The sequence below is a fragment of the Lithobates pipiens genome, unplaced genomic scaffold (assembly GCF_037356315.1).
Source record: "Lithobates pipiens isolate NorthernLeopardFrog02 unplaced genomic scaffold, aLitPip1_a1.2 Scaffold_22, whole genome shotgun sequence".
NCBI classification, from domain to species: domain Eukaryota; kingdom Metazoa; phylum Chordata; class Amphibia; order Anura; family Ranidae; genus Lithobates; species Lithobates pipiens.
The window spans coordinates 256406533-256429711 of NW_027507784.1; the positions used below are offsets into that span (position 1 = coordinate 256406533).

A 23179-nucleotide genomic window follows, 5' to 3' on the forward strand; every position below is an offset into this window, starting at 1 on the left:
CAGAAGGAAATTCCATTTATATCCTCATAAGAAAGAAATCATAATCTCCATAGTGTAATCCGTATAAAAAAACATTTATTTCCACAAAAAGTAAAAAACAAAATTCATATGATAAAAAAGAAATGGTAGTCAATATGGAAACACAGTCCACCAAAAAATTCTACTTCACATATGCTCCCTGGGTTATTGATCCATTTCATAGATGTCAGCCCCAAAAAAAATAAAAATGTATATATATAAAAGACAAACTTAAAAAATATATGCTAGTGACTCTCTGTCCCAGGGAACACGAACAATCTTGAGTAATATAAATCGCTCCGATGGAGAAGATGTTAATGAGCGATATCCCCAGATTAGTTCTGTTCTATAACCATCTATATTATTAGTAAGTTCCCCTAGGATAGAGCCCTTATGGCGAAAAAACTCAAGCCAATAGCGAGTACCGTTCGGTGGATACGCAGCGTGCGCTCCAACTGCGTTCCATCCACCGTGGGCGACCCGGAAATGACGTAGTAAACGTAACTACGACGGAGTTACGTTTACTACGTCATTTCCGGGTCGCCCACGGTGGATGGAACGCAGTTGGAGCGCACGCTGCGTATCCACCGAACGGTACTCGCTGTTGGCTTGAGTTTTTTCGCCATACATTTCTTTTTAAATAAATGTTTTTTTTATACGGATTACACTATGGAGATTGATTTCTTTCTTATGAGGATATAAATGGAATTTCCTTCTGGATACGAATGATCATATAATACGGGCCAAGGAGCTGGATTCCTTCAGATTTGATTAAAGGCGAATTACCCCTGCAGGGGTGTATTCTTCTGGTGAGTGGGGCACATTGTGGGGGAGCACGGAAGTCACTTTGAAGATTTCACAACAAGCACTAAAGTCACTTCTTGAACATTTATTGTTGGACTTGCATTATTGAAGACTTTTGGACAAGTGGGCACTATATTATCATTTTGTTGTGAATTTTTAATTATCTATCTAATTTTTTTTTTCTTTTTTTCAGTTTCACTTTTATTTTTATTTATATTTTATTATATTTTTTTTTTTTCTATTTTATTCTTTATTTTTATATTTTCAGTTTGGCTTTATATTTTTATTTCTATTTTTATATATATATATATATATATATAATATTTTTTTTTTATTATATATATATATATATATATATGTTTTAGGTCTTGCGATTTACTTTGGGGATTGGTTGTGATATAAGTTTTGCACTTTATTATCTTGATTTTTGTGATTATATATTTTGCACTTTATTATTTTGATCTTTCACTTGGATTTAACGCACTTTATACTTTTAAGAGTTTTCTGCACTTTTATAGTAGATTTATTTACTAATTTAGCTGATGAGTTGCTGGAGAAATCACATTTAATACTCATGCGATTTTAAGGCTAAGGCCGCATAAAGTATCACTTTTGTTATTTAGATGTTCCTCACAGAATTTACTTATAATCTTTCTGGTAGATTTTGGAGTTTTTTTTTTAAACACTGTTAAGGAGTATATCAGTTAATACAGGGCTCGACAAACCCCGGTCGCCAGGTCGCATTTGCGCCTAGATTTCGTGTCCTGGCGACTGGGGCAACGCTGCTGGGGTATCCTGTCTCCATTTGGACCCCGAACTCCGCCGCGCAATTCCATCGTGCCGCGCCGGCCAGTAATTGAGGCCGCGGCTTTGCGGCCTACTAAAATCTTTCGGTAGTCTGGCGCCATCTTGTGGTGGATGTAGAAATTACACCCTATTCCAATAATGATAATTCCTAATGGAGTGAAGCTCCCTGACTGTTTTTCACTGCCCGCCCATTTCCTTCCCCTAATTAAAATAATTTTTTTTACTTTTTACAAAAAAAAAAAAAATAATAATAATTAAATATTATATATATATATATATATATATATATATATATATATATATATATATATATATATATATATATATATATATATATTATTTAATTATTATTATTATTTTTTTGTAAAAAGTAAAAAAAATTATTTTAATTAAGGGAAAAAAAAAAAATATTATTTGTAATCCTCCCTGCTTGACCCCTTTCACAAGGGCTGTCTGATCAGGTTCACCTGTCAGTTTTTCAGGCGGACCTGATCTAACCCTTAGCGGGGATATGACGTTAAGAAGCGGGAACATGGCGGAAATAAAAGTCACATTCTTTTGTTAACCACTTCGTGCCCGCGCTATAGACAAAAGATGTCTACAGCACGGACACCAATTGCCGGGAGGGCGTCCCTGGACATCCTCCTGTTTACTTCCCCTCTGAACGCCGCCATGGGCGCACATCGGGGAAGTTCTGTGTTGGCCGTGTCCCTTGGATACAGCAAATCACAGATCATGCTAAATGGCCAATCACAGCGGCCATTTAGCACTCAAGCGGTGTGTCCAATGAGAGGTGATCTCATATGTGGGGGGCTGGAGGCTATCTTCCCCTCACTTGTCTCCATGTCAGGCCAGGGACAGGTCCAGATCGCCGTCACGGACCTGGCTCCTAACTTTTTTAGCTGGCTCCCAGATTCCAAACAAATTTGTCAACCCCTGAGTTAATATTATACTCACCATAGTCGTGTCTGAATCGCATTAGGTTAATCCATGCGATTGATATACGATTTTGGCAGAGGTCACTTGTGCTTTTGTTTTTTCTTACACTGAACTATAGTTAGTATTGTACTGTGTTTCTCATTTGATAAAGGAGCGAATATCTTTATGTGGTAGTAATTGGACATATGAGACTACTAGCTGTGAGATAGGTTGGTGTTTTATTGGACTCGCTGGCATTTTGGGGATTTTTTCGTCTAAAATACATTTCTTTTTAAGTGTTTAGAATTATTATTATTTCTTCTGATAAAAGCTAGCGCCAGATACCCCAGTTGCCAAGTCGTATTGATCATGGGAATATGTCACATGGATGCCGTCACAGCAAATTAAGCCCCATGCTGTGGGCGTCATTTGGCTATAGGGCTGGAACTGGTTAAAGAAGAATTCCAGGTAAGGATATCTTTACGTAGTTACATGTAATGTACCTGTGGGATCTCGCTGGAAATCTTTGTAGTAGACCCCACTACTCCAGTGATCTCCACTAGCTTCTGTGTCCTGTGCCAGGCAGCTGCCTCACTGCATTGTGAGCACAGGAAGTTGGCTACTCAGCACGGACTATTCAGAGAATGCTTTGCATTGTTTTAGTGAATGCAAAGCTTACTCTGGTCAAGGTGGAGAGGCATTGATGTCATGTGCTCCACCTCATGCGATCCGGGAATACTTTGCATTCATTGAGAAAATGCACAACATTCTCTGATGGACCGATCTCCTGTGTTCACTATGCAGCAAGGCAGCCACTTGGCATGGGACCTGAAAGCTAGTGGAGGTCACTGGTGTCTACTACAGAGATTTCCAGCTTCTAGAGCGCGGGGGGTCGGCAACCAGTAGATCATGATCTACTAGTAGATTGTGGTCTGGACATGCTGAGCAGCCATCCCAGAGCATCAAAGTGCAATGCAGAGGGATTACTTGTAAAGTTGGAGCTGTTGTAGGGAACAGGAGCAAAATAAGCTGATGCCTCCTCTGTAGCACTGGCTCCTGTCCCATGTGGAGTGATGCCAACTGCATTCCATCTCTTATCCCAGCTAGCGGTCCCCAGAGTGGTGCCAGTAGCAGAAGAGAGCTTCAGGTCAGTGCGAAGCAATACACTGGGCATAATAGTATAGGGCTGCTTTCATGTGCTGCGGTTTACCCACACCGTGGGTGCAGTGTACCTGTAGCTTTCTTGCAGGTTTGCTGCGCTTAGACATAAACTTCCATTATATCTTGCAAGTTTGATGCACTTAATGAAAGCGCACCACACCTGTGTAGCACCTGCAAAGCATGACCCATTCAAGTGAACGAGGCCACTCTGCAAATGCCCTGCAGGCATGTGCAGTACAGCAAACAAGGGATTAAAGTAGGCAGCATTGTGTTGTCTCAGCAGCTAAAGCCGGCAGGGATAGGAGGTAGTTAAACTGACTCAACCACAGGGTTTTACCACCCCCTACTTTTACATGTGAACGATCTCTAAGGGTGCAGCTCTCAAATGCAACTAAGGTTTCATTCATACATGCACAAGGCACCTCTGAAAAGTGATCCAGGTGTGTTTGACAGGTGGCGACATGTTGCCTCCTTAGCACCTGGTTTAAACCCATGATTAGCGCTCAATGCACGCAGTTGCGACATAGTAGTACAACAATTAGAGGTTTAAATCGGCTGTGAGGAGGTGACACCGTGCCTAGTGATCTTTGCCTTCTCTTCCCATGTTCAGGTAGATCTCCACGTCTTTGGTTTATGTTGGTCAAAGTTGCACCATTGTACTGTAAATTTATAAAAGCCATACCGGGAATTCTTTAACACAATTGAGCTAGACCTGGTTGAAGGTTTACAGCTCTTGTTTAGTGACATTCACCAGAGTCATAACCCCCTTGGTTCCCTTTCCTTGGGATTATCATTAGGATGTTACCAAATCGGGCACCAATTTTAGGCACACTATTGCCCCCCCCCCCCCTTTTTTTTTTTTTGACACTTGCTGTTTTTTATATGAAACGCACTTCAAGCAATATTTGAACACACTAATTCTGTAATGATGCACATATTTATCACATGTTAAAATTTACTTCTCAGGTTGTGTTACTAGTGTATCACTGGAGCAGTCGAGAGTCTGAACATGACCTCTTGGTTCACAAGCCAGTTTCTAAATGGACGCCTGAGGAAGTAGTGCTTTGGCTTGAGCAGTTGGGTCCGTGGGCTTCACATTATAAAGAACGCTTTTTGTCAGGAAGGGTGAATGGAAGGTAAGAGCATAATTTTTAACCTTTTCTTCTTCAATAGTTATTTCAATCACCTTTTGACTACTACCTTGTCATATACACTGATCATCCATAATTTTATGGTCACTGACCAGTAAAGTTAAGAACATTGATTATCTCATTACAATGGCGTCTGAAATTTGGTAGGATATATTTGGCAGCAAGTGAACATGTTCCTGGAGTTGATGGACAAGCGTTAGGATTTGTGCGACGGGCCAGTTTGTAATGGCTAGGCGACTGGGTCAGAGCTTCTCTTTTGGGATGTTTCTGGTCTGCAGTTGTCAGGACTTATCAAGATTGATCCAAGGAAGGAAAACTGAATACGTGAATTAATAGAGCTAGCCGAACAACCACTTGATAATGTGGTCAAAAAATATTGACCGTGACAATATTTTCAAAATATATAATAAAGTGTTAAGTGCTCCAAAATAAGGTGCTTCTGTGGTTCAGGATAAAGTGTTCAAGTGCAAAACTCCCCTCTTGTGACCCCACTCACCAGAGTTAATGGACCCTCAGCTGTACAGTCTGGGGTCAATAAAACTGTGATCTAAAAGATCTGGTGTATGTGAAATGGACTCTCAGAGGTGCATCCATATGGGTATTCACGTGGTTGGACCAAGGTAGCTCAATCACAATGGTGAAAAACAGAAGAAGGACCATAATGAAGTACCATTAGTATTAAGTTTAATGCGCAATCAAACACCACTTATGAGACAACTCTGTAAAGCAGTCATTGGTATTTTCTGGGTCTGCCGCTGAGCGGCGTGCGTTCCACAGACGGCGGAAGTTGCGTCACTGGTTCGAGAAAATGGAAATGATTTAATTAAAAACTACGCATTTCCGGTTTCTCAACCAGTGATGCAACTTCCTGGTGTCAGACTGAGTTGGATTTTGAAATCCGTAAGTGATCTGGTTAGAGCAGTTGTGGGTGTATAACCGGCAAAGTAATGGCAGAGTTGAGAATATTCCAACCAAGCCCTGGCCTTATTATGACAAGACCCCAGCAGTTGTGACATCGTGAACAATGTACCATTCTGCAGTGTGTGACGAAGTAGCGGTTGTCTTCCTTATTCCAAATAAGAAAACGGGATTGATAAAGAGTAAGGGAACACAAGAGTCTCAAATAGTGGTGATATTGGGCCATGTCTTGACGTGAGTAAACCCTTCCCCTACATATGAGTCCCAAGCATAGAGAGTAGAAGCCACCAGGAGGGTTTAGGCATCCGCATGTGGTCTGCCCATGGTAGGGATGTGATGTCAGGCGTGAGAAGGTCTTTTTTTTTTCTAGGACCGTCCATCATTTAGAGTCCCCGCTATGGTACCAATCAAGGATTCTGAGAAAACAAGATGCTTTATGGTAAAGGAGTATGTGAGGTAAAGCCACCCCACCTCTAGATTAAGGCAAAAAGAGGGTGGAGCTCTGAATCCTGGGTTTTTTGTGTTGCCAGATATAATGGCGTATAAGTGTGTTAACACAAGTAAAGAATCCAGAGGGAGGAGCGATTTGGGACTATTTGAGAAGTATATAGCAATTTGGGCTGTATATCCATTTTAATGACATTCATATAAACAAACCAAGAGATAAAAGGTTTATTGTAAGATTTAAGACTGTTCCGAATAAGGGTGAGCAGGGGTGTGTAATTGAGATCTGTCAGTTTAGAAAGAGTAGCAGAGATATGGTCAGTAAGTATTTAATAGTTAGTTTGCCACGTAAATGGTGAGTTGGAACATGCAAATTCCTTCATTATCAGGGGGGGGGTAGAGGAGAGGTATAAAGAAGGCCATCTGCGTAGAGTGACAATTTGTAATGATGGGAACCAACCTCAATACCCTTTAATATCTGGGTTATTGTGGATGGCCATAGCAAGGTGGTCCATGGTCAGAACATATTAAAGGGGGAAAAAGGGGGCATCCCTGGCGAATTCCGTTTCGTATAACTATTGGGTCTGAGAGAATTCCGTTAGAACATATTTTAGGTTGGTGTATAGGTAATGTGCCCTGCCACACTGCAAAAATGGTTCACGAATATTTTGAGATATTGACTTGGCCTCCAGATACCTCAATGTAATCGAGCATCTCTGGTATGTGCTTGAAAAAAAGAGTCTGGTTCACGGAGGCTTCACCTTGCAACTTACAAGACTTTAAGATCTGCAACTGACAGCTTGGTGCCAGTTACCACAGCATATCTTCAGAGGTCTAGTGGCATCCATGCCTCAATTATCAGGGCTGATTTGGTGTTATAGGGGGGTGGACCTACTCCATATTAGGTGAGTGGTCATAAAGTTATGGCTGATCGGGGTACATCACTTGTAGTGTTGCACCATCTGTTTAGTCTGTTCTTTTTTGAATGGTGTTAGTCTACAAACCAATCTTGTCTGTTAGAGGAGTCAATTTTATGATTTTTTTTTTTTTATACCTTGACCTTTTTTGTTTTGTTTAAATGCACCTTTGACTATACTATCAGCCATAAGAAACCAATAATACATTATCACTAACGCGTTTTTGCTTCTGTTTTCCATTCAACTGTCCAACCTGCTGCCCTCCTCCATCCATATTATTATTTTTTATTATTATTATATTTTTCTCTGATTAAGGCAGTAAGATCATGCATTAAATGTGTTTGTTTCTTATAGTTTTTAGTTTTATTTTCTTGTATTAATGGGCATCTAGGCTAGTTGCATACCTAACTGCTGAGGTGCAGTGCGTACATTTTTTTCACAGTCATGTGCTTTGCATTAGGCAGCCCATTCATAACTGGCTAGCACTTACCTTAGCTCCCTAGAAATTGGACCTGCAGCTTTATTTGTTGACACAATGCAATACTTGTTGCATTGAGTTGCTGTCCAGCGCACATTTATTGGCAATGTGCATGTGATGCCATTCAAAGTTAATGGCATTGCACCATCGTAAATGATCTGCAGTGCCACAAGTTGGTTAGTTACACATACCATCTGCATATTTGAGAAATCATGTTCTGCTTTCTTTAACGTTTAGTTGTTAACAGTTTGTTAGTTGTGTGGAGTGACCACCATGGTATTGTATTGGGGTAACGTTTATTTTTTATTTTTACCCATTCAAATTTCAAACCATTTTTAACAAATCATATTAAATCATTTTTAGGCTTGTAATTTTGTAAGATTTACTAAAAAAAATTCTCACGCGTAAAGCTTTATCTAAAACACTGCTAATTACTTTCCATCTCCTATGATTTTACAGGCTCCTGCTCACGATTGCAGAAGATGAGTTCTCAAAAGAACCATACAGCATAGAGAGTAACAGTCATAGAAAAGCAATTATCATGGAGCTGGAAAGAGTCAAAACCCTGGGAGTCAAACCACCTCAGAATTTGTGGGAATATAAGGTACAATTTTCCATTGCTTTTAAAAATTTTTTTGCATTTGTAATCTACCCTAATGCAATATTTTATCAATGGGGGGGGGGGGGGGATTTTTTTTTTTTCGTGTCACCACTGCAGATTGTTAAATGTTGGTGGCGCTTGTGTTTTTGGGATTTCCCACACACAATTTGCATGCCTAGAATGAGCTTATTTCAGTTCCTTAGCCGAGTACTTGACCCTAGCTAGTACCTATAGCTGAAAAGAAAATAAGGTAAAGCTGAGCTCACTTTATATGTCCAATCCACTGTAAGAGAATAAAAAAAAATATTTTTGTTTCTTCACCACTTGAAGTCCAGGCCTTAGCTAAAACCTTTTGTTTGGTTTTTGCCCAAACATTAAAAAAAGTGTGTGTGTATGTATGTATGTGTATGTATATGTGTGTATGTATGTATATATATATATATATATATATATATATATATATATATATATATAAATTTTTTATTTTTTTTCCCCCGGTCCCTAGAGAATAAAATGGTGATCGTTGCAATATTTATCACACCGTATTTGCACAGTGGTCTTTAAAACACAAAATAAATTTTAATGAATTAGAAAAAACAAACAGTATTTAACTCAGTTTTTTTATGTATAATGTGAAAGATGTTTTTTTATTTTTTTTTATCAGAAACTGCGTTTATTAAATTGAAGCAGTTATACATCACAGTTACAACCATAAAGCATAATGTCAACAGTCGGACTCCAGCTCAAACAGGCACACACTACGGTACATTATAGCGAACACAGTCAAAGCGGAAACTTGTACAATAGGTACTACTGTTATAGACTAATAGCAGAAAATAAAGTAGTCATTATAAGCAGAGTATGTACTTGTACCATACATACACCTAAAAGCAGATTAACCAAAGATCCTATCCATTGCTAGTTCCATGGGAGCAAGTCTCGGGACCGCCAACCAATCACCCCAGAGTCTGTCAAATTTGCTAGGTCTCCCTCTATGCTGGAAAATTTTCTCCAGTTTGTGAAAAATATTGCACCAAGTGGAATGACGACAAACTACGGTACCTAAAAATCTCCATAGGCGACGCTGTACATTTTTTACAGGTTACCTGTTAAGACTTAGTGGAGGTCTTGCATTAGAATTATTGCTCTCAAACTTCTGTGACCTGTTTTCAGCAGAGAGCACACTGAAGTCTGCTCTCTGACGTCACTAATGTCAGTCCACGCACCACATCGCCCTGACCGCAGAGTCTGGATTCGCCAGGTGCCGATGAGAGCCTGCGACAGCCGCTCAGCGCTCTATTGAGCGAGGAGGGAGAAGAGCACAGAACCGTGACTGTCTACAGTTCTCTGGTCACGGAGCTCTGAAAACCAAACGTTCGGCGGTGTTCACTCGGTTGTCAGTGCAGAGGCGTCAAAACAGATGCAGCATCGGACCAATGCTGTATCCACCTAGGTAAGTATTCCCTTAGACCCCTTTCACACTGAGGCAGTTTTCAGGCATCTTAGGGCTAGAAATAGCACCTGTAAAGTGCCTGAAAACTGTTTACCATTCACTTCAATGTGTGCTTTTATGTTGGTGTTGGGTGCGCTTGCGGAACGGTAAAAAAAAGTCCTGCAAGCAGTCATCTTCAGAGTACTATAAATAGCGATCCAAAAACGCCCCTGCCCATTGATCTGAAAAGCGCTTTTGAAAACAGGTTTTTTTTTTTTTTTTTTTTTTTTTAAAAGGTCACTTTGTCACATGATTTAAAAAAAAACAAAAAAAAAAAAACAGCCCGCTAGCGCCCAAAAAGTACCGCAAAAACCTCCGCCGCTGTTTTAGTAGTGCTTCAGAGTGAAAGGGGTTTAACTGCTCTTTTAAGCTCCCTACTGACAAATGTTTATAAACGTTTTCCAAATCCTTGTTTTCGCTAGCTGTCCCAGCATTGCAACCTGAAAAGGGTATGATATTCGTTTTATCAAACCTTAGGGGAATATAGTGGGGGTTTTTATTTTTATTTTTTTTTGGCCAGTGCCAAATTCTTACGTTGGTAGCAGTATAACCCATTCTTTGAATCCCACGTCCTTAAGTGAACTTGAAGACATGGGTTTTATGGCAAGTATAAAAATCCTATTTACCAATATTTGCTTTGATGGGTAAAACGCATCTACTCCTCTAGTAAAACATGCCCAATATGTGTTCAAGCTTTATCTCGAAGTCTTGAGCAGAGTTAGTTTTTAAAATGCATTAATGGAAAATGCTTTTATTTGAAACTTGATCTTCTTTGTATTTTGTTCTTCTTTTTTTTAGGCTGTCAACCCTGGAAAATCCCTTTTTTTGTTATATGCACTCAAGAGCTCCCCACGACTCAGCATGTTATACATGTATTTGTTTGATTACACAGATACCTTTTTACCTTTCATCCATACAACATGTCCTCTTAAGGAAGAGAATGAAGATGACCTCATCACCAAGTTTATAGTAAGTCTTTTTTGCATGTTCCATTTTGACAATCCTAGAGTACTGATTCTCAAACAGGTTTCCTCCAGAGGTTGCTAGGGGTTCCTTCAGCATTGGGCAATTTCTGTCTCTCGGATAAGTTCCCACTGATACCATTTGATCTTTTTAACTATCTGTAAGGAGGTAATTCTTCCCACTGACCATCACACTAATGTATCATGAGTTGTAGATTTCAAATTTTTAGCAGGGGCTCCCTGAGACTGGAGAACTATTTCAAGGGTTCCTCTGTGTTGAAAAGGTTGAGAGGCTGATCTATCGTGTATTTTTGTTATTTTGGTTTTCCTGGGTACGTTCATGTTTGGTCTCCAATTAGACTCCTTTCTATTCCCTTTTAACAAGAGTATCCCACTTTTTTCATTTTGTTCAGCAGTGGAGTCTGGCATAAGATAAAGTCGCCAATTCAGTATTTCAGTGGTTAGATTATGATCCCAGGTATTTTTTCATAGGTGGGGCCAAAACAAAAGAGCAAACAAAGTACACTGCACAAAGAACTGCAGTAACAAAAGCTGAGCATTAATGTATAAGATACCTCTGCGCCAACCAACCAAACAAGAAAGAAGGAAAAAAACTGCTGCGTACACTGAAGGGGGGTTTAACTACCCCAAAAAGCTTACTAATTATAGATGATAGTGTCGCGCAGTATAAGGAGAAAAGGAGTGAGAAAGCAAGAGAAAAAAGAAAGAGAAAGTGAGCAGAGAGGTTAGATATTAGAACTATAGATGAGAAGTAGTGAAAAGAACTATATAAATGGATAAGGACTTGCTTACTTGGTGTCAAAAAGTCACCTTTTATATATGTTCCACAGTGAACATAATGTGCTATATAAATATGTATATATTATAATGGCAATCATGAAATAGTATCTGGATAATAAAAATATATATATACGTATACTCTAATAGCAGCAATAATAAATGTGCAAAAAATGCAGTACAACGTGCCGAGTGAATGTGCAAAATATAAAAACCACTCTAAATATATCAAATAAGAAAAAATGGTAGCAGCAAAATAAAGCATAGACTAATATTTTATATAGTGCATTCTATTGTGCAAATACTGCTAGCAGCAAATAAACCAGTGCATACTTTTGTGCAAACACTGCAAGCAGCAAACAAATTAAATAATGATGAAGTCACGTGACGGTGACGAATACGCGTCGGAAAGAGAGAGAGACACCGGAAGTGACGCTGGAGCGCACCGTTCGTTTTTATCTGTACACCACCACATATGAGTGCTCCACAATGTGAGTACCCTGCTGTTAGCATCTAATAATCAGTTTCATTTGAATTACTACACTTTGGAGTACTATTTTAATGTCTTGTGAGGTATACCCATCCTAAGGTACCAGAGCTGGGGACGATAGGACATACACCCCTATATTCTAATAAGGCTGTAACCTCACAGCCGTGAGTTAAGGGCACATCCACCACCCACTTACTGGACGGAGGGAAGAAACAATCGCTGCACCCTTGTGTTTGCATGACTTATGACAGCACCAACACCTGAGTTTAAAACAAAGCTGAAGCTTTTATTGGCAGAATTTGCACGCTTATTCTAATTTCAAGCACTGAATAATATATAACACTAGCACTTTATTTAATTTGTTTGCTGCTTGCAGTGTTTGCACAAAAGTATGCACTGGTTTATTTGCTGCTAGCAGTATTTGCACAATAGAATGCACTATATAAAATATTAGTCTATGCTTTATTTTGCTGCTACCATTTTTTCTTATTTGATATATTTAGAGTGGTTTTTATATTTTGCACATTCACTCGGCACATTGTAGTACATTTTTTTGCACATTTATTATTGCTGCTATTAGAGTATACGTATATATATATACTTTTCCCTGCACAAAAAAATTGCATTTTGTTTTTTAAGAAGTGAACTTGCCCTTTAAAGAGGGGTCTCATTTGAAGACTAATTGTAATGTAAACTCATCCATTTATATACTTTTCGTTTCAATTTTTTTTATTGATAACAAGCAAAACAAGCGAACAGTCACTGTTACAAACATATGCTTGATAATACATTTTCCAGCAGAGCATTCATACATAAAGAAAAAGGCGGGCTATATTCAGACTTACAAAGTGGACATCCCGTTGTAGGACCAAGTAGAACCTAAGCATATGGTTCACGACATTAATAGTAACACAGGGGCAAAAGCCCAGTGAGTACAGCAAAGGAAATAAGTGGGCGGAGCTCTGCCCAGACTACTGTGGCAACAGTGATCATAAATGAATTATGCAGATTGAGCTTTATCATCAAAAGAGCATAACGGGTAAAAGGGAAGGGTGAGGCAGAAAAAGGTAAAGAAGGAAAGGCGAAAGGGAAAACCAAAACTAAAGATGGACTGTAGAGGAAAGAAGAGAAGGAAAGAGAGTAGAGTTGGGGAGGAAAATAGCACTGGCCAGGTGGCTCGAGCTTGTCACGAAGGGGTATGGACCTCTCCAAACCCCCATGAATAGGGCTCAGGGTTCCAGAAGATGTCTATCGAAGCCAGGGGGAAGGAAATGATCTGACCATGGGCGCCAAATTTTAAGATGTCGGGGGATCTTAGCCACTATTGTGGCCTCTATTTTGCTATGTATCATGGCCTGGGTGACCCTATTCTTAACTTCCGTAATGTGCAGGAACGGGGACTTCCAGGCTTTCACTATTGTCTGCTTGCCGGCTGTGGTAAGTTGCAAAAAGAGACGCAACTGCGCCTTAGTAAAGTCTTGTGGTGGGAGGTTAAGTAGGGCAAGGGTTGGGTCGGGGGCAAGGGCTACGTTAAACATGGTTGAAGCCATTCGAAATATTGTCGCCCAGAAGCGCTGTACCACAGGGCATGTCCACCATATATGGAGGTGAGTGCCACCAGTATCCCAACCACGAAAGCAGTTAGGGGAGTAAGATGGTAAATATCTAGCGATCCTGGTCGGAACCAGGTACCACCTCATGAGGACTTTATAACTGGCTTCAAGCGCGACAACATTTTGTGAGGAAAGTTTGGTAGTTGCCCATATCGTTGACCAATCGCTGATATCTAGATCCATGGCTAGGTCCTTGGACCAAGCAGAGGCGTACGAGGGGAGTGAGGATGAGGGAGACGTGAGATATGCATATAGCCTGGAGATTATGCCCGGAGCATGGGGGTCTGAGTCGCATATATCTTCGAAAATAGACAACTTGTTCAACACCCTTTGGGGGCCCAGAAGAGTTTGGACAAAGTGGGAAATTTGGAGGTACCTAAAGCACTCTCGGGAAGGGAGTTGCGATTGGGCTTGTAGGGATGGAAAGGATTTCAGGACACCATTCGAGATGAAGTCTCGCACATGTTCCAGACCGGCACGGGACCAGGCCAGGAAGGAGGCAGGCTGAGTGAATGCGGGGTAGAACAGTGGGTGACCAAAAAGGGAAAGTAGGGGTAAGTGCGGAGAGATCAATTTAAATGGTCTGCATAATTTGTCCCAAATTTTTAAGGAGTGTTGGGTTATAGGATTAGTAATAGGGCCCAGAGCATTGGCGGGGAGCCACAGAAGATTGGTGAGAAATATAGGGTGTAGATCTATTGCCTCCAGGGCCACCCAGAGAGGAATTTCTGTTTTCGCGTGGCATAGAGTTAGTTGAGCTAGCTGAGCGGCCTGAAAGTAACGGAGAAAATTGGGAACACCAAGACCCCCGTTGAGTTTACTGCGAAGTAAAGTCGGTCTGGAAATTCGGGGGGTCTTAGTACCCCAAATATACCTATTCACCTGGCTCTGGATTGCCCTGTGAAAATAAGGTGGAATCGTGACCGGAAGGACTCTATAAAGCAGGGGTCTCAAACTGGTGGCCCTCCAGCTGTTGCAAAACTACAAGTTCCATCATGCCTCTGTCTGTGGTAGTCAAGCTTGTAATTGTCAGCCTTGCAATGCCTTATGGGACTTGTAGTTTTGCAACAGCTGGAGGGCCACCAGTTTGAGATCCCTGCTATAAAGGTACAGCAACTTAGGCAATAGGGACATTTTCACAGCTGCGATCCGCCCAAGCCATGAGACGTGTAGAGGCAGCCAGGTGTCAAGCAGTGAGGACAGGTGTTTTTAACATTGGGAGATAATTAGAGTGGAATAGGTGGGCAGGGTCGTTAGTCAGTTTGATTCCTAAATAAGATATTGAAGAAGAGGACCATTGAAAAGGAAAATTCTTTTGTACAAGATTAAGGACATCTGGAGGGAGGGATACATTAAGGGCCTTAGATTTCGCCTGGTTGACCTCTAATCCCGATACCCTTGCAAATTTAGTTAGAAGTTGTAGGAGGTTGGGCAGAGTGATATGCGGAGAGGTAACAAATAACAAAGCGTCATCAGCGAAGAGGCATATTTTGTGAGATGTAGAGGCAATGTCTATACCATGAATATTTGGGTCAGTCCTAATTAACCACTTGACCACTGGGCACTTAAACACCCTTAATAACCAGACCAATTTTCAGCTTTCGGTGCTCTCACATTTTGCATGACAATTACTCAGTCATGCAACACTGGACCTATATGAAATTTTTGTCCTTTTTTTCACACAAATGGAGCTTTCTTTTGGTGGTATTTAATCACCGCTGGGTTTTTTATTTTTTGTGCTATAAAAGAAAAAATACAGAAAATTCTGTAAAAAAATGAATTTTTCTTCATTTCTGTTATAAAATTTAGCAGATTAGTAATTTTTTCTTCATAAATTTTGGCCAAAATTTATACCACTACATATCTTTGGTAAAAATAAGTACAAATTGGTGGATATTATTTGGTCTTTGTGAAAGTTATAGAGTCCACAAGCTGTGGTGCCAATATCTGAAAATTGATCACACCTGAAGTACTGACGGCCTATTTCAATTCTTGAGACCCTAACATGCCAGAAAAGTACAAATACCCCCCAAATGACCCCTTTTTGGAAAGAAGACATTCCAAGGTATTTAGTAAGAGGCATGATGAGTTTTTTGAAGTTGTCATTTTTTCCCACAATTCTTTGCAAAATCAAGATTTTTTTTTAACTTTTTTTTTTTTTTTCACAAAATTGTCATATTATCAGTTTATTTCTCACACAGCATATGCATACCACAAATTACACCCCAAAACACATTCTGCTATTACTCCCGTGTACGGCGATACCACATGTGTGAGACTTTTACACAGTGCGGCCACATACAGAGGCCCAACATGCAGGGAGCGCCATCAGGCGTTCTGGAGCACCCAGGACAATTCTGACATTTCTCTCCTACATGTAAAAATCATCATTTATTTGCTAGAAAATTACATCGAATCCCAAAACATTATATATGTTTTTTTAGCAAACACCCTGGAGAATACAATGGTGGTCGTTGCAACTTTTTATCTCGCACGGTATTTGCGCAGCAATTTTTCAAATGCTTTTTTTTTGAAAACAAAACAGTTTTGTGCTTAAAAAAAAAAAAAAAAAAACACAGTAAAGTTAGCCCAATTTTTGCACAATGTGAAAGATGAAGTTACACCGAGTAAATCGATACCTAACATGTCACTCTTCAAAATTGCACAGGCTCGTGGAATGGCGCCAAACGTCGCTACTTAAAAATCCCAATAGGCGACGATTTAATTTTTTTTTTTACTGGTTATATGTTTTGTGTTACAGAGGAGGTCTAGGGCTAGAATTATTGCTTTCGCTCCAACGTACGCAGCGATACCTCACATGTGTGGTTTGAACACCGTTTTCATATGTGGGCGGGACTTACGTATGCGTTCGCTTCTGCATGCGAGCACATGGGGACAGGGGCGCTTTAAAAAAAAATAAAAATGTTATTGTTCATTTTACTTTATTTATTTTAGTTTGACATTTTTTTTCCCCAAAAATAAATTTTTTGATCACTTTTATTCCTATTACAAGGAATGTAAACATCCCTTGTAATAGGAATATGGCATGACAGGTCCTCTTTACAGTGAGATGTGGGGTCAATAAGACCCCGCATCTCACCTCTAAGCTGGGAAGCCTGAAAAAAAAAGATTCTGGATTTGATAGTATTGGCGAGTCGGTAGAAGCACCGGAGGGCGGCGGGAGGGGGGGGGGGGGTTGTCTATGGCTGGGTATTGCAGGGTATCACCGACTATGGCTGGGTATGGCTGGGTATCTCAGAGTATGGCGTTGCAGAGTATGGCGTTGCAGAGCATTGCAGGATATTGGAGGGTGTTGCAGAGCATTGCAGAGTGTTGCAGGGTATTGGTGGGCGTTGCAGGGCGTTGCAGGGCGTTGCAAGGGTGTTGCAGGGTGTTGCAGAGTAATGTAGGGGTTAATTTTCAGTGAGCAGCGATGTGGGCACTGCAGATGCAGCCCACATCGCTGCTGACACCGATCTCTTCCCCCTCCGCTGTTCCGATCGGTACAGAGAGGGGGAGGGAGGAACCGGCGTCGTAACATGACGCCGGTTTGTTTACAAGTGATCACTCCGTCATTTGACGGAGCGATCACCTGGTAAACGGCCGCGACGAGCGGCCGTTTACCGTGATCCGTGATGCTCTCGAGTGCGCGCCCCAGGGGGCGAGCGCGAGAGCGGAATTCTGGGAGGACGTCATATGACGGCCTCCCACAGTTAAGAAACCGCCCTGAAGCTGTCATTCGGCTATAGGGCGGTTATTAAGTGGTTAAAGCAGCGAGGGGTTCAATTACTAGAGCAAATATTAATGGGGATAAGGGGCAGCCCTGTCTCGTACCTCTACGTATTGGGAAACATTCTGCGCTAAAGCCAGAGTACCTTACATATGCCTGTGGATGAGCATACAAAGCACTCACCCATTGTAAGAAGTTGGGGCCGAAACCCCAACGTCCCAAAATGTTGGGGCCGAAACCCCAACGTCCCAAAATGTAGTGGAGATATGGCCATGAAACCGTATCAAATGCCTAATATCAAGAGATAAAAGATGCATAGGGATCTTACGAGACTTGGCTATGTGTTGTAGAAGGACAACCCGACATGTTATCACCAGCCTGTCGACAGGGAATGAAGCCCACCTGGTCCTTATGAATCAGGCCTCCAATAATTGGGTTAAGCCTCAGAGCGAGGATTTTAGCAAGGATCTTTACATCTAAATTTAAGAGGGAGATGGGCCTATAGTTGGACCAGAGGTTATGGTCAGTATTGGGTTTAGGGAGCATGGCAATAATAGCAGTCAGCGTGTCGCGACCGAAGGATTGTTGGTGTAGTAGGGAATTCTAAGAGTTAGCAAGAAGCGGGGCAAGGGTGGCCGCAAATTTCTTATAGTATATAGCAGGAAGACCATCTGGGCCAGGCCGTTTATGGGGTTTAAGTGATTTAATGGCGCCGAGGACCTCTTCTACCGAGACTGGTTTATCTATAGACTCCCGGCTAGCATCAGGCAATGTAGGTATAGATAAGTCTTGGAGGAGTGTCTCTGCCTCATTAGAGGGAAGAGATCCCCTCCCTTCGTATAAGTTAGCAAGGCGCTTGCGGAATTCAGAGAGTACCCTGACAGGGTTACTTGTATGAGTGCCATTAGCCAGCCGGAGTCTAATAGGTTTGTGAGTATGGTCTGGTCGCCGGAGGCTCAGCGCCAAGAGTGTCTGGCTTATTGGCTTTTGTATAGATTTTATGGCCGGACCGACGGAGAGCCTTCTCTGCAGATTCGGCCAAAAGCAGATCTAGCTCCAACTTGGTTACTTCAAGCTGCTTTTTATTACTAGTGGAGGGGGTCGCCTGAAATTGTAGGAACTGACGTTGAAAGTCAGCTTCTAATTGTTGCAATTTGAGTTTCTTATCCCGCCTAAGATGAGTGGCAACCGAGATACAAGTACCTCTTATCACCGGTTTGTGCGCTTCCCAAAGCAGGGTTGGCGAGATATCAGGACTAGCATTAAATTGGAGATAATCATTAAGGGCCGTTTGAATATCAAGACAATAGGACTGATTAGCAAGGTCAGCATCATTCATGCACCAAGATTTGTTATCAGGGCGGGGCAATAATGACGAGACCGCAGTTACAACAGCACAATGATCCGACCACGTAATGGGTTGTATAAAGGATTGTAGTAGGATTGGGGAGGATGCGATTGGTACAAGGATATGGTCAATTCTAGAGAACGAGTTATGCGGGTGGGAATAGTAGGTATAGTTTTTCTTCAGTGGGTTACACTCTCTCCAAGAATCCAAGAGGGAGTTTTGTTGTAGTAATTTACGAAATTGTGAAGAAGGGGTATAGTGATTTGATGAGTAGGGGGACTTATCAAGATGTGGGTGGAGTACTAAATTTGAATCACCACACATGAATAGTGTACCTTTTGGAGTGTGTCTTAACTACCTGCAGGAGGTGGGTGAAGAAGGGGATCGGGTTGACATTTGGGGCATAGTAGGAGACAAAAGTAGTTTCCACGTCTTGTAGAAGGCCCACCAATATAATGTATCGGCCCGAGGGATCCTTGATCTCTGTTTGCAACCTAAAGGGCAAGGTGTGGTGGAAGGCAAGTAAAACCCCTCTGTGTTTCGTATCGGCAGAGGCGGTGTATACCAGGGGATAGCGGGAATTGAAGTATTTGGGGGTATTGCGGATGGAAAAGTGAGTTTCCTGAAGGGCAACAACGTCGGCCCTCAGGGAAGCAAAGGTGCGGAAGGCCTTAACCCTCTTATGTGGGGAATTAAGTCCCTTAACATTAAGGGAGATTATATTTAAGGGAGCCATCTAGGTAAGCGCATAGGGGTAAATACAAAAAGGAAGGTGAGGCAGATGAGCCACCCGGCCAGTAAGGGAAAGAAAAAAGAAAAAGAAAAAACAAGGAAGAAGCAAGGGTAAGAGAAGAAACAATAGGGGGGGGGAGAAAGGAGGGAGTGTGGTGTGCAAGGCGTAGGGCACCCCATTAAGATTGAGAAGTGGAACATAGTATCTGTGTTGCCCAACTAAGAAGTGCGCTAGCTCTGCGGCCAGAGAAACCGACCGAAGAGAAAGAGCACTGAAAGGTGCGGGAGCAGTGACAACTCCCCGCTGCAAGCGGATCTAACATTTAAATCTATACAATAGTACACAAGACAATATCCTGAATAAGAGTAACATTAACAGGAAAAGAGGTAAACGGTAGTGTTTAAAGCCTCCTAAACATAGGGGTTATACAGCTATCCCGTGGAGGAAGTGGGGACACAAAAAAAAAGCGAGGGGAAGGGGGGCAGAGGGAATGGGTGGGTGAGGGAGAAAAGGGGGATGGTAAGGGGAGGAAGGGGGGGAGCAGGAGGAGGGGAAAGGGGAGCAAGGGGGTGGGAAAGAATGAGGACAAGAAGTAAGGGGGAAGGGAGGGAAACAGCTAGCCCACGAGTCATGTAAGTAGAAACAAGGTAAAAAAAAAACATAAATCACCGTTTACAAGGTATGGCGCTGGAGGAGGTGCGGAGATAGACACCCAGTGGAAAAGAAGGGGGGGGAGCAAGGGCGCGAGGAGGGGAAACAACCTAGTCGCATCCCCACCCCGCGCCCAACCCCCCCCCCCCCCCCCCCCAGCAGACGAACCGAAAAAATTATACATAAAAAGCAAAAAAAAACACTCCTAGGAAGGATATACATTCAGATTAAATTAACGAAGTATATAACAATGTATACAACAGAAAATGACTGAACCTGTACTACATCCCCCATTGGGGGACATAGAAACCTCAGAGGTCACCTTAGTAAGGGTATCTCGAACATACCCAGTTACCCAGATAAACCGTTGGTGGTTATGCTGCGACGGCGGGGTTGCGATGAGAGCCTACGGGCAGGGGCCACGAAGGAGTACTCCAAGCGTACTGAGAAAGAAAGGAGGAAGCACTCATAGGCATGTCAGCGTGGTGTGCGGGACTTCGGGCTGAGAAAGGTGTCTTCATAGCGACGTGAAGGAGTTGCCTTGCGAACGGATGCCGGATCCAGTGGGTTGCGTTTTGGTGTGGCCGAATAAGGATGCACCGTGGACCGGGCCGGAGTGCGGCGCAGTGTGGTCTCAGAAATTTGAGCCGGCGAGGTCAGGTGAAGTGATTCCAGTAGATGTTGCAAAGATTCCGGGTATGAGCATGAATGCTGTTGGCCCTGATGCGTAAACTGCAGGGCGAAGGGGAATCTCCAGGTGTATTTGAGCTGATGTTGCATTAAGATTTGAAGCTGGGGCTTCATAGCACGGCGTTTGGCTATGGTCAGCGGGGCCAAGTCAGAGAAAAGCTGGTATTTATGTGTTTGGAAGAGCAACTCTTCCTTCTAGCGTGCATCATTCAGCAACTGTTCCTTTGTGCGAAAGAAATGTAATTTCACAATAATATCCCGAGGGGGCCCATCTGTTTGTCGGCGTGTAAGAGCTCGGTGAATCCTGTCGAATTCAAGCTGTTCTATTGGGATGGAGGGTGAGAGCTCCTGGAATAGTGCGGTTGTGAAAGATTGTATGTCATCAATAGTTTCGGGGATACCGCGTAGGCGCAGATTGGACCTGAGTGAGCGGTTTTCAGCGTCCTCTAAACGGTTAAGTAAAGTGGCGTTCTCTTCCCTGAGTACGGAGAAGTTCTGAGAGTGTTCTTGGAGAGTGAGCTCCATATCGTCCACTCGTGTCTCCAGGTCAGCAGTGCGTTGACCTATTTCACTGATTTCCCGTGACAACCTGTCTGTTATTTGCTCTGAGGTAGTCTTGAGAGCTTTTTGGAGCATGGTCTCCATGTGTTTCAAAAAAGCAGCTTGAGACATACCTGAGGAAGGTAGAGGTGGGGAACCGCCGAGATTAGAATCCGATTCTTCCTCATCACCGCTGTCCGCCTGGTCCGAGGCTGCGGGAGAGACAACGTGGTGTTTGGCTAAGGCCTTCGCCGCCATTTTGGAAGAAGCCCGGGCCAGAGCTTCCTTGATGGGTTTCGGCTTATTCTTGCCCTTTGGTCCCGTGAGTACCATTCCGAAGGACGCCAGAGTGTGCCCAAAGGTGATCCTTGATAAATCGCGGCGAAATACAGGTTCAGATGGCTAAAATTGATCCGATCATGCAGCGGGAAGCGCGGAGCTCTAAGGAAGAACGTCTGCCATGTCGAGCTTCGCGCATGCGCCCCCCCATTTATATACTTTTCATGACGTCTTTATGCTGCTGCATAGAAGAAAATATGGGTAACCTGTAGCTTTCCAAGTATTGTGTAATTTTACATTTTCAGTGTGCATTTTCTGCCCGAGAGTCCTACATTTCTGCAGTAGTTGGAAACGCACTCATCCATTCTTAGCAGCACAGTGTTGTTCAAAGCCTCCACAAATGCCAACATCTGATTCTTTTATTAACAGTCTCCAGGAATTTAGGTCCATCTTTCAAGATGTTGCTTATTTCTTAGGTGAATGTCAGAACATCTCTGCTTGTTTGCCAATATTGTGTTGTAGTGAGAGAGGTCTATTGAGCAGCACAGAAAATGTTAGCCTTTAAAAAAAAAAAAAAAAAAAAAAAAATGTAATTGGATAACATAACCATTTTATGGGGAGTCCTTTGCAGCCCTACAGTTAACTGCAGAAAGTGGCTTCTATTAAGAGACATGAATAAAAAACTGTCATATCTTATGCATTTGGTTATTTAAATAAGCTAGAGATTGAATCTACTATGCTGCTTTTCTGAATAACCAGGGAAAAAACTTCAGTATTGTTACACATAAAATCCATATGTGTGTTGGCTTTCATTTTAATCCTATTTTTGTAGATAAGCTCACTTCATTGTCTGGACAGTGTACACTGTGTGTGGGTGAGATGCTACGGTCCATGCCCGCTTACTAAATTTTGAAAACGTGATTTGATATTTTTCTGGCCTCAGTGCCGAAATACAGCATCTTCAGGGTCAGCAATTAAACTCATAGTAATTTTTGTTTCCTTGGCTTAATTGGGTAATTATGAAAAATATTACATTCAAAGCAACTTGACACGGAAAATGTGTGCAAATTATCTGCTAAATTTGGTTAAAAAGGAATTGGAAAATTGGAAATGTGATACACTGTTACCAAAAGTAGGGGCAGTGAAGGATATATGTTATGTAATCTATTTACAGGTTTCTTTAGCATTAAGTGCATTGCGTGGCAACTCCAGACAGCGGGTAAGCTGATATTAGCACTAATAATGTGGTGTCTTAGTTTTATTAAAGGATGTCTTGGATGCTAACATTAACTAATTTTTTTTTTTTTTTATACTGATCATAAGACTGATAACTGTATTTAGTAGCTAACCATCAGTTGCTGCTAGAAAATAGCTTGCATAGAAACAATACAGCTTTTGTTGTGGCATAGCTCTTTACCCAGTGGCACTCTGGGTACTGAGCACAGGTTGTACCACATCAGAAAACACTGGGCTGCATCAAGCATGGTAGTAACCTCATAACTAGGGATGAGCTTGCGTTTGTTCACAACTAGATTTGGGTCTAAATCTGGAAGTCAGCTGTGGTTCTTGACCCAAACGGCTACAGGGATTCCCCGCCCCACTGCCGATTCCTACAAAAGGGATGGGGATGCTTAAG

At 42.0% G+C, this 23179-nt stretch overlaps 1 protein-coding gene across 2 annotated transcripts in view; it reads left to right on the top strand.

Annotated features, from left to right (window-relative positions):
• The window catches only part of BFAR (bifunctional apoptosis regulator), a 111084-nt gene that overhangs the window by 75091 nt on the left and 12814 nt on the right, over positions 1–23179 (top strand). The window contains exons 4-7 of one of the 2 annotated variants that reach the window (XM_077448970.1): positions 4675–4844; positions 8076–8220; positions 10508–10678; positions 22718–22762. In XM_077448970.1, coding sequence (XP_077305096.1) covers positions 4675–4844; positions 8076–8220; positions 10508–10678; positions 22718–22762 — 531 coding nt within the window. The remainder of the gene's footprint in view (positions 1–4674; positions 4845–8075; positions 8221–10507; positions 10679–22717; positions 22763–23179) is intronic. The other variant, XM_077448971.1, reaches the window with a different exon arrangement.